The sequence below is a fragment of the Eublepharis macularius genome, chromosome 16, assembly GCF_028583425.1.
Source record: "Eublepharis macularius isolate TG4126 chromosome 16, MPM_Emac_v1.0, whole genome shotgun sequence".
Lineage (NCBI taxonomy): Eukaryota > Metazoa > Chordata > Lepidosauria > Squamata > Eublepharidae > Eublepharis > Eublepharis macularius.
In genome coordinates this window covers 11,387,828-11,400,109 of record NC_072805.1, presented here as the reverse complement: position 1 = coordinate 11,400,109, position 12,282 = coordinate 11,387,828, and the positions used below count along the sequence as shown (strand labels likewise).

Genomic DNA, 12,282 nt, shown 5'->3' with positions numbered 1-12,282 from the left:
AACCGATCACTGGATGTGAACAGACAAAAATGTTCCATTGCTGCAGGAATCAGCTGTTGTTTGTTCTGGTTACTACACACAAGGAGGAGACATTGTGCAGAGGCTAGGAACACCCAGGCAAAGGTTTTGAAAAGACTGAGGATTTCAGCACTATACAGAACCCTGCACGTACCTAGCATTTTACATACTAACAAAAACAAGGGAAATCCCTCCCCTAAGCGGCTTACAAGCAAGACTCGTGTTATTGACTTCACGTGTACCCTGCCTTTCTCCTGAATGAAAACTCAAAGCAGGCTTACTTCATTCTCCTCTCCTCCGTTTTAGCCTCACAGCAACCCTGTTAGGCAGGCCAGAATGAGAGAGTACAACTGGCCTAAGCTTCCACGGCAGAGCGAGGATTTGAATCTTAGTCTCCCACATCTTCGCCTGATGCTTCCCTGGCACACTATTAATTCTGAAACCCAATTTTCCTTCTCTAGGCTGTCCGGCCGTCATCTCAGGCCCCGCCTTCTTTTGTCTGACAAATTATGGCAAAGCAATCAATTGCTCTCTCCGTAGAAAGGGGGGAGGTCTTGAAGTATGTTATGTACTTGATAATCCCTCACTGAGGAAGCTGCTCCAAAATGAGACCCATTCCCCCTTTGCAGACAAACTTTCAGATTGTTTTCCTATTAAAAAGAAGACCCCAAAATTGCCACAGGGTGGAATTGTTTTCAAATGGGGCAAGCAACACTGTCATTCTGCTCTGGTCCCTTAATAACAACCCAAAGGAAGGAAGGACAAAATGAGCCAAATCCAAACAAAGGAGGAGGCTTCAAAAGCACAAACTTTTGTGTTTTGACTTGCAAAGTACAGCCTCTGCAATTTGAGAAACAAATGGGCATTGGATTTGGCTACAGCAATCACCATTCCTTTTCCATTTCTGCTGATGACACAATTCTTCCACCCCTAGTTTTATTCCAGTCTTTTACAACTCTACTTTTTTAAATTTTTGCCTCTCCCACATCAGCAATCTTGAAACCTTATCAGACCCCAATTCATGTTTGATGACAATCAGCTATACAGGATCTATTCTTTTTAACCATTCACCCATCTTCATTTCTGAGTGGCCGGATACAGCGCACAGCAAGGCCAGACCCCGCAGCAGTAATGCCAGAAGAGAGAATTTCAGCAGGCACAACACTGCAGTCCTCCGGGACATGCCACAATTGAAGCAATTCCCTCTTCTACACAACTGTTAACGTACAGGAGAACTGGGGTTTTTTTGTGACTATTGCTCTTCTCCACAGCCACTGAGAATACACTCATGTTCCCACTGGAGCTTTGGTCTGAATTGGATGGGGCAACAGAAGTTTGCATTTGGCACACAACCTATGCTACATGATGCTATTAGACACCTCAAACACTACAACAATGAGCCTCTTGCCTCTTTCCACACCATTCTTCCAACATATGTTCTTAAACTCTGTATTTAAAGCTCGCGCTCAGGTTAAGAGGGCTACAATTCAACAAGTAGACAAAAAATAACTTTCTGTTAGACTCTATTCTCAGACATCAAAATAGGCCCCATCAAACGGCCTCCATGTTTTCAGAAATGAAGCACACACTCTTCTTCTCAGAGACCCCTAAATGAGAATGTCTTTTTGCAAGCCCTTGCTGTTTAGATCTAGCACATGGATAGAATATCCTCTTCAAACCATTTCAGCACCTGGTTTACAAAAGAACCAGAGTCTGTGGTAGTACTCTCAATTCAAAACCATGGATAACAAAGGGGGGGGGCTGCAGGAAAAACCACGATTTACCAGCCCCCAATATAGCACCTTGCAGAGTTACAATGCTTTGGACTGACTAAGGTTCTTTTATGGAGAAATATGAGAACCACAGAAAATAATCCTAGGGGCCACTCCTACCATTAGGGGGTGAACAGACAACCCTAGGAACATTCAAGCATGGGCGGCCATGGTGGCGCATAAATTGCTAATAGCAGTACAGTGGGCAGTGGTATTCCTGGAAAAGAGCACAAAGGCCTGTCAATCCATTTATGGCATTCAACATATTGTACCTTTATTCAGAGCAGCATGCCTTGCGCTTCTCTCTTCTATATTGTCCTTACAACAATCTTGCCAAGTAAGGTAGGCTGACAGAGAAAGAGGGACTGCTGAGAGGTCACCCAGTAAGATTCCTGGCAGAGTGGAGGTTTGAACTGGAGACTCCTCAATCCTAGTCCAACATTACAACGCATATATCCTGCCTGTTTCTCCCATGTTATGCTGCAGCCTCCTCTCCTGTCAGCAGACAAGAGGCAAAAGCCACATTAGACCATGTGAGAGCCAAGCTACAAGTAACGCCGGACACAGGTTGGACACTTGTCAGCTTGTCTCAAGTTTTGATGGGAAATGTAGGCATCCTGGTCTTGCAGCTTGGATTTCCATTTAATTAAAGTTTACAGAGCAGCAGTCTATGGGAGGGAGAACATGCAGTCGGGAGGGGAGTGCAGGCATCAGGCTCTTTCCAGGAGCCCCCCTTCCCCTCCGCTGGGTGTGTGTGTGTGGGGGGGGGGGGTTCTGTAAACTTCAATTAAATGGAGAGCCAAGCTATAAGACCAGGACACCTACATTTCCCATCAAAACTTGAGGCAAGCTGACAAGTGTCCAACCTGTGTCAGGCGTCACTTGTAGCTTGGCACTGAGAGAGGATTTCCATCTTCGATGCTGCTCTGAGCTCAGTGCAGCAACTCAAGGCAAATTCATCCGTTGCAAAGTTCTCTGTTCTCGTGTTGACCATTTCAGTCAGAAGGCACCGGGAGCTGTTCATTGAGAACCCCGTTCCTGTGGGTGTGTGGACCTGATCCACATCAGTGCTGCAGGGAGAAGAGGCTTAAGCCTCCCCCACCCATGCTGTTTTTATATGCCCTGAAATGGCTCTGTAGAACCGCTATTTGTGCCCTTAGGAAACTTGAGTATACTGATGATTGACTACATATGAATTTCCTCTGTGGGGCAAATAATGGCTTTCCAAGGCTGCTTCCACACACGTTGGATAATCCACTTTCAATACTCTTTAGTGAACATTTTAAACTGATTTTCCATGTGTGGAACAAAAAATCCACTTCTAAAGTGCACTGAAAGTGCATTATTCAACGTGTGTGGAAATGACCCAAGTCAGGAAAACAGCACAGAGGGATTATCTCAGTCACTTCTCACCACTGATCCAAATTGGGCCTAGGAACAGAGTTTTTAGCAAAGAACTCCAGGCCCACATCTGACCTAAATGCCTTGCAGCAATCACATACGCTTTGTAACATGTGAATCGACCTTCAGCCTCAGCTACAACAAACACAGGCTTGTCTTAAAGATAAATGAAATCATTTAGAACTGTGAAGTTCTCTGAACACTTGAAATGTGCTTCTTTCTCAATCCACACGTATCTGTACACTGAATTGTATTCCCAAACAAATGTCTGTTTAACTTGTGGAAGAGGCACTCCAGGAGGAAACCACTTCCAGGTAAGTATTTGGGGGAACCCTATTTGCATGATAATAATAATAGCATTCAATTTATACACTCCTCAGAGTGGTTTATCCTCACGACAATCACTCTGTGAGGTGGGTGGGGCTGAGAGAGCTCTGAGAGAGCTGTGACTGACCCACGGTCTCCCAGCTGGCTTCAAGCGGAGGTGTGGGGAATCAAACCCGGCTCTCCAGATTAGAGTCCTGCCGCTCATAACCACTACAGCAAACTGGCTCTCAATGTGCATGCCTTCCAGCATATACACCAGATAGAGATTTACACACATATATGAGCATCTTATATGTGGTTATCACATTGGAATTTTGCGGTGTGCCAAATTGGCTCAAACAGCACAAACACACTATACACCTCACAGCACTCCACTCTGAATTCTTCTTGGTACGAAAATAAAGTTTTATTGCAAGAATCCATTGCCACTGCTATGAGACCTTTAACATGCCCTGGAAGTCCTCTTTGCTTTGTTAGCTAAAGAAAAGGCTTTTACTATCAGGTAGTAGAGAACAGGGAGGGAAGGCGGCATGGTATAGCCCAATCTCATCTGATCTCGGAAGCTCAACAGGGTCAGAACTTGGATGGGAGACCACCAAGGAAGACTCTGCAGAGGAAGGCAATGGCAACCTACCTTTGCTTCCCACTGGTCTTGAAAGCCCCAGCAGGGGTCACCATAAGCCAGCTGTGACTTGATGGCACTTTATACATATAGTTACAGATGAACCTATTCCTAGGCGTATTACCAGACGTAATTTCTATCAAGTTCAATAGATGGGCTTCCACCAGCTTTCTCACTCAACTTGACCCAGTTCCCTGGCAGGTCCTATCCCACAAGAGTCCCAAGATCCCTAGCAGAGGCTTTTGGTTCATCTCTCCCTATTGCAAGTGGGAAAAGCTGACAAGATCCAACACAATACGACCTACTCCACAGTGAGCAGGCTCTGGATTACAGCCCAATTCACTTCAGATCACGGTTTATTGTCTAAGCAAGAGGCTGGCCTTATTCTCAACGTTTCTGCAAAGTTAGTCATTTTTATTACCAACTGGTATTTGAGAGTAGGGTAGTATATGTTGCCACATCCTGGAGCTGCACAAACTGGCATGGAGCTTTTGGGTTATTCTTCATAAAGTGCTACAAGTTCTTTTGGGGGGGGGGTTCACATTTCATGGAACCAGCCCACACGACCAGGGAGACTGAAGGCAAAGGTTCATCTTCCAGAAGGACGCTTTCGTGAGAACGAGATATACAAGTCTCCTCTCTCCAAAGTGCTGTATCTTGCTAGGGGGCTTTTACTTCAGTGGGCTTTCTCCTGCATAGTAATCTGAAAGAACATTTCCGTTTGCCTAGACAGATAAATGAGTCTCCCACTAGGAGAACGGTGTCTGTTGTTGAGAAGCGACAACTAAAAGACCCTCGAGGCAAAGCATGCACCTGAAGAATGGTCATCATAACACTGCATGAATGGAAAATTTTCATTTCTGAACAACACTGCAAACTCTTTCCTTGTGCAGTCTGCCACTGTTCTTTCATCTTCTCCTCTGTGACAGTCACGAGAGGTATGAAAGAACAGCAATTCCCAACATGCTTGGCTAGCACTTCACATATACTTTGTGACACCCTCAAATTCAGCAGAATCTGCAGGGGCTCAAAGAAAGGTGTGTCAAGGTGGAAAGATTTCCCCAAAGGCAGAACCATTGAAAACTACAGAATGGGATGGGTCCCGCAGATTTGTTCCGTTAGCGGACATACTTTCCTCCAGCGGAAGGAGCTTTCCCCAAGGGCTCCTCCCTCCAAAGGAAAGAGCTTCCTCTAGGTCAGGGGTCCCCAACCCCCGGGCCACAGACTGGTACCAGTCCGTGGCCTGTTAGCAACTGAGCCGCACCAGTGGCGTAGTGTGGTCTATGGCAGCGCCAGTGAAGGGGCGGGAAGGCGAGTGGCGAGGCAGCCCACTTCCCCGCTTGCCTCCCTGCTTCCCTGCTTGCTGTGCTGCCAGGGCACCCGGTAGCGCCAGCGAAGGGGCAGGAAGGCGAGCAGCGAGGCTCAGGGCTCCCCCTGATTCTGCAGTGGCGAGTTGTATAATTATATAATGTAATAATAGAAACAAAGTGTGCAATTGTATCATCCCGAAATTGTATCATTGTCCTCACTGCTTAGGGTCACAGCATCAGCAAAGAAAGATCTATCCCTGTGCCTTTGGATCTGGCTTTATTGCTCTCTGAGTCAGAGGCAAAGCTTGCATGTTTAGCAGGATGAACTGACAGAAGAACCGTTCCAGCAAGAAGCAAAAGACTTGGGAACTGGAAACTTCTAACTATATCCGTCCTTTAAAAAAATGAAGGCTGAGACTTCACAGTTTACCCTGGGAGCCTAAGCACATGACTCAGAAGAGCTCAGGTGAGATGCTGCCCTTTAATCTCTTGCACAGATTGTATTGTAGATTAGTTGTTTTAATTGTTGGTTGATTGTTGTATGGTCTTATTCTGTTTTGATACTATCATAAGCCATCTCTGGCATCCCCCTACCCCAGGAGACAGCAAAGTGAATAAAATTAAAATGATGAATCGGAAAGAGATCCAACAGGAGGTTGAGGTTTCCTGTCTTTTGGATATTTTGTTAGATTTTGACTGGAGTCATAACATTTAGAGGAGCTTTTAGAATGTCTTTCACGCTTTTCTTCAAAAATCACATTGGCAGAAATAAGTCTAGATTTATCATGGAGGGAAACAAAAATCCACACGTTGAAGCCCTTTCTTAAAAACTACTCTGGTTTTTATTTTCTCAAAAGAGAAGAAAAAATATTCGGGATGGATGAAGACTAAAAAGCTGAAACTTAATTCTGACAAAATGGGAGTTGCTACTGCTTTCCAACAGTCAGTTGAAAAGAAGTTTTGGAACTTTATTTTTATATATGATCATGACAGCAAAACTACTGTATGCACAAACATGGAAAACTTCAATATTGCCTACAATGGAGGAATAGTGGATAAAGGTTTTGGAATTTGCGTCGATGGCAAAATTTACTTCACTGATTAGAGAGGGGACATTATCTACGTTTTTGGTTGAATGGAAACCATTTATAGACTTTTTACATGAAATAGACAACAATGATTTGATGATAATGTGGATTTATGGATTAAGAAACATGAACAACAGAAAAAGGGGGCTTTTATTTTTAACATAGATTAAGTGAGACTTTGATCCTGAGGAGTTAACCACGTTAGTCTGTAGTTGCACAATAGTAGAGTTCAGTGGCACCTTGTAGCTTGGAGGTGCTGCTGGACCTGAACTTCCTGTTGGATAAACTGTTAGCTGTGGTGGTCAGGGGCACCCTTCACCAGCACTGAGCCAGCTGAGGCCCTACTTGGGCATGAAAGAATTTGCCATTGTGGTGCATGCTCTATTAACATCTAAATTAGATTACTGCGATGTGCTGTATGCGGGGCTGCCCTTGAACACTGTTTGGAAGCTGCAACTGGTATAGAATGCTGCAGTCAGAGTGCCGACTTTGTTGTAGGGACTGCACCAATCCAATGTTGTTCTATCTCCATTGGCTCCCAGTTTGTTTCTGGGCCCAATTCAAGGTGCTGGTATTGACCCTATACAGTTTGAGGCCAGCATAATTTAAGGACGACCTTCCCCCGTATGAACCTTCCTGTCCACTTTGGTCATGTTTAGAGGCCTTGCTTTGGGGGGTGCCCCTGCCATCTAAGGCAAGACAGGTGGCAGCGCACGAAAGGGCCTTCATCCACAGCAACAAAACTTTGGTCCTACCCGGGGAGATTTCCATGTATCCTTCTGCCGTTGTCTTCTACCAGTGGGTGAAGACCTCTTTGTTTCCTTTGGTGTATACCTAGTTACCTTTTATAGGCCCTCCACCTGGTTTTTGTGTTTGTTTATAGGTCTATATGTTTTTATTCTACTTATATACACATTTTAAAGTTTATTGTTGTAGTTATCTGCTGTTTGCTGCCTTTGAGACCATATTTTGGGTGGAAAGGCAGCATGTAAATGCTTTAAATAAATAAATAATACACCCTTCATTTTAGCACATCATCTGTGCACACCTGTTTTTAGTTCTGGAAAATTGTTCCTAGCCCCCACCCCCGTCCCATAGCTGCCAATCACTGCCAGCTGCAAGCTATGCTACACTCCGCAAATGCGGGGGAACTACCTAAACTGGGGGTTTCCAGCCTACCAATCTTATTTACTGAGCTTCTCCTCAAGCTACAGTATCCCATCAGTAATTCAAGACCTGAGACACCAGTCTATAAACATAGAGAACACCGGATAGCACAGAAGCAGCAAAAGCCACTCCACCCTAGCTTATCCAAAGCAAGAAATAAAGAATAACAGAGATGAAATGCCAAGACAAACAAAATGAAATATGCTCAAGGGAGTGTGCGCTACACCCTAAAAAGAATTCCAGTCAAAAATCTGCCCTATGAAGAGCAGAATTCTGCAAAACTGCACATTCATCTCATCAGCACGTGTCTCTAGAATATTTAAATACAAATCCCCCATCTTTCCTCACCTGTTTGTAGCACTGAACAGTTGTTTGGTACCTAAAGCCACATTTCCTGGCCACCAGAGATCCTACAAGCTTAACTACAGGATTTCATCTTGTGTTACTCACACACACTAAACAGAGTCAGTATGTTTAGCTTGTTAAGCAGCTTCAGTCATTGACTGCATGGACTTACACTATGTAATCCACCTTGAATTTCAGTGAGAAAAGGAGACTATAAATGACATAAATAAATAAACAAATAAGTAAGAGGCCCACTCAGGTAAGATAGGGGCCGTTTTCACACGTCTTACCAGCCGTGCAAAATTGTGCAAAACTCCTGGAACGACAGCATCTTCCGGTGTGATTTCCCATCATGACTCCGGTTTGTGGTGCGAATCGCATCACAAACCGGAGTCATGATGGGAAATCGTGCCAGGAAGATACCGTCATTCTGGGAGTTTTGCGTAGTTTTGCACGGCCAGTAAAACGTGTGAAAACGGTGACTGTATAAATATTCGCTGCACAATTATAAGGGCTAGAAACTTCTTGATTTATAGAGTGACTGGAAATCTCAGGATTCTGTATTATACTTAATTTACTGTAACATTCTCTGCCCTTCGGCAGAACTCATGGAGCTGCTGTTGGAAACCAGCTACCATCAGTGTGGCAATTATCTTACAGGGTTCCACAAGGCGCAATCTTATCCCCCATGTTATTCAGCCTTTATGTAAAGCCTTTAGGAGAAAATATTCATAGCTTTCAAACTGGATGCCATTAAATGCAGATGACTCCCAGTTCTTTATTTCTTGCAATCCCAATCCCCTGGTGATACAACAGAGGTCTTGGGTCATTGCTTGACAGCTGTGGTCAAATGGCTGAAACATTTTCAGTGGTGGCCCCCACCATATGGAATGACCTGTCTGACAAGGTCAAGAAAGCTCCCATTCTCCTGGCTTTCTAAAAACTTGGGCTTTCCTAGACAGGCAGGATGGTTGATGTAAGAAAATGGTTGAGAGAGATGTACTGGTAAGGGACTGTAGACTATACTACTGCATACTGTTTGCTGCAATATGTTCCTATTAGGTAATTCCTGTATAGTTTAATATGTCAGTTAATTTACTTATATTTTATTTCAGCATTAATTCAGTTCCCTATCAGATTTCTGCTTGCTTTCAAATTTCGACACTGAGTGTTATGATGTTGGAGTAACTTGTATAATATAGTTATGAGCCTTTGAAAAAGCATTTTGCCAAAACGGGATTACAAGCTGGCAAAACCCGTCAGGCTCTTCAGCCACATTTTTGGCTTCCAACTATAACCATTAGACCATGTTGTCTCCTGGAAAGACTCCACACAGAAACCAACGCAATTTACAAGAGAACAACAAAAAAAGGATTAATTCATTGTGAACTGCATCTCTGGAGGTTTCAAGTCACCACCCTGTGGTGAAGCTATACCGGTTGGACTTTTGATTGAATTTGTGTATATATATGTAATTATTGGATATTTATATATAATATTTATTGAATGATGTACATTAGCACTTTGGCACTTTGCACAATTTTTTTTTAAAAAATATTCCATTTATCTTTAGTGTACCTCTGAGGTTTTTCTTGTTCATTGGGTAGCTTTCCAGACTCGGAGGAGCCCTCTTTTTGCTTTGCTTTCAAATTTCGGCAATCTATACCCTATTGTTCATTGAATGTCTCAGCCATTGATCGTATCGACTTACACTGTGTTATTTGCATACAAGTCCCTGATATTCTCCAATTTTTGCCTTCTTCCAAGGTTTTCATGAATGAGAAAAAAAATACTTTGAGTACTTTGTATTACGTATTTAGGCCATCGGGCAGCTTACGTGTACCACTCTCAACGTCCAATGAGGGTGAAGAAAGACAGGAAGTCTTGGGTTTTAGATTCTCTCCGTGGGTGGAGCGATTATTGGGAAACTACCTTGTTGATGACGTCAGTCTTCATTAATGCAAGTCTAGGAAAATAGGGGCCTGTGTGTGTCTGCGTGGGAAAGAATGACATCACTGACTTGACAAAAACAGAGCTCTGGTTCAGCCTTACGTTGGAATTCCCTCAATGCTGATCACGTGCTGAGGTGACACAACTCTGTCATGGGCCCAGGAACTGTTCCTTATCTCTGGGGAAACTTACAGGAAGCCTCCCTCTTGACGAAAAGTCGCCCCCTCCCCAGAGCTACCAGTTTTGTCAAGGGGCACTTTCTCTCCCACAGATGGGCAGTTTCAAACAAGCCTGGTCTAACTGACCACAGTCCAATCCCACGGAGTCAGTGCCTTGCTCTCTCCACCATGCCCGGTGGCCTAAATGTCTGAATTTATTTATGGTTATTACCTGTGTCCTGGGAAAAAATTTTGTGTGTGTGTAGACCTAAGGCAAATCCAACGTGAGAAAATGACAGCCAGTTTCATGTAGTGGTAGAGCAGGGTTCGATTCCCCACTCCTCCACTTGAAGCCAGCTGGGTGATTTTGGGTCAATCACAGCTCTCTCAGCCCACCCACCTCACAGGGTGATTGTTGTGAGGATAATAATAGCATACTTTGTAAATCGCTCCGAGTGGGCAGGTGTCCTGAAGGGTGGTGTATAAATGAATGTTATAATGTTAGTACAAATAAGAGAAGGGCCAAATACAGAATTTAACAGCAAGATAGTGGTGAATTGACTATGGAAAGTAGGGCAACCACCAGGCCACTAAGAAACTTCCCTGAGAGGTAAACTGGTTTCCGAATACCATAAAAAGAACTTGGCAATCAACCTGCTCAAGCGTGTAACTGTTGAGTTATAACAATAGGCTTATTTTTTTTTACTTCAGGCACCTTAGCAAACATGTACAGGAAACAACATTTCAACAGCCCGTCTCTTTTAAAAGGGAGGCACCTGGGCTACGAAAGCCCCCAGAAACCACAGCCTCGGGCCTCCGGGTTGCCCCCGAGGGGCTCCGGCGTGACACCAAGCGTGAACCCCGCCTTCCGCGCGCGGCTTTCCCAAGCAGCCCGGCTCGCGGCCGGCGGGGGGCTGTCGAGGCGCGGCCGCGGGTGGGAAAGCTCGAGCCAGCTCCCCCGGGGGCCTGCGCGAGGGAAGGAGCCCGGCCCAGCCCTCGCCAAGGGAGCGCAGGGAGAAAAACAGGCAACACCCTGCTGCTCCAGCGCCCGCCCCCGCCAGCCCGCCCGGGACACGCCGCCGGAGCGCCTCGGCACAGGCGCGCCTCCTGCCCTGCCCCGCCCTCCCCTGACGCCGGGCCAAGCAAAGGCAGGCTGCGCCAGGCGCGCTCAGGCGCTGGCAAACTCCCCCTCGGGACGCGGCTCGCAGCGCGCCCCGGGGCTCAAGGTCCGCATCCCGCTCCCCAGACCCTCGCTGGCGCCGCAGGAGTGAGGGGGGCGCACTCTGTACGCGCACAGGAGCTTTCCCCCCCACGCCGGCACAGGAGTGGAGGCAGCCCAAGGGGAGCCGAGTCCCGCTCCCTCGCGTGTCCCCTCAGCGTCTCGGCGCTCCAGCCCGCTCGACGCTCGCCTCGCGGGCGAAACAAGGACGGGGCCCCTGAGGCGGGCGGGCTGCTCCGGGGAGGGCTCCGCCAGGGCCAGGGCTGCCCCCTGGCTTGCTGTCGGCCGGGGGCTACCAGTCGCCCCCGGGGGCGCGGAGGAGGCGGCCTCGCCTCGCCCAGGTGCGCCTGCCTGTGCAGCCCCGAGAGCCGCGCCGCGCTCTGCCCGCGTCCGCGGCCCCTCCGCGAGGGCCCCCGTGGGGGGGGGGGCGGCGGGCCGGGCCGGGGCCTTACCCAGAAGACGAAGTTGAAGCCGAAGAGCAGGTACTTGATGCACTTGGTGCCGCCCTTCACCGGCATGGTGGCGCGCGGGGCGAGGCGGAGGCGCTGCGGCGGGGCGAGAGGGCGAACTTGGCCGAGGCGTCGTCCTGGCTGCGCCGAGTGCCGCTCCGGAGGCTCCTTGCGCGGCTCGCCGGCCCTTCTGTGCCAAGCCCAGCCCCGCCGGCCGCGCCTTTTGCTCGCGCCTGCCCCTGCCTCCCCCAAGCCCCACCCCGACCTGAAGGCCGCTCCCTTCCTCCGCCCCGCCGAGGCCCCGGGCCGCCGGCGCGGCTTCGGCAACTTTCCCGCTCGGCGCAGCCGGCCGCGCCACCTCGAGCCGCGCGACTTCTCCCCAAGGAAGCGCCCGACCTAGGCTCGGCCGGAGGAGACTCCTGTTGATCGCCGCGGGAGAGGGCGCTTCTCGGCATG

General features: G+C 47.5%; 1 protein-coding gene across 1 annotated transcript in view; it reads right to left on the bottom strand.

Annotated features, from left to right (window-relative positions):
* Window positions 1-12,035, bottom strand: part of CD9 (CD9 molecule) — a 38,496-nt gene extending 26,461 nt beyond the window's left edge. Inside the window, exon 1 of the mRNA XM_055000461.1 lies at window positions 11,830-12,035. Coding sequence (XP_054856436.1) covers window positions 11,830-11,895 — 66 coding nt within the window. The 5' untranslated portion in view covers window positions 11,896-12,035. The remainder of the gene's footprint in view (window positions 1-11,829) is intronic.
* Between the last annotated feature and the right edge of the window lie 247 nt (window positions 12,036-12,282).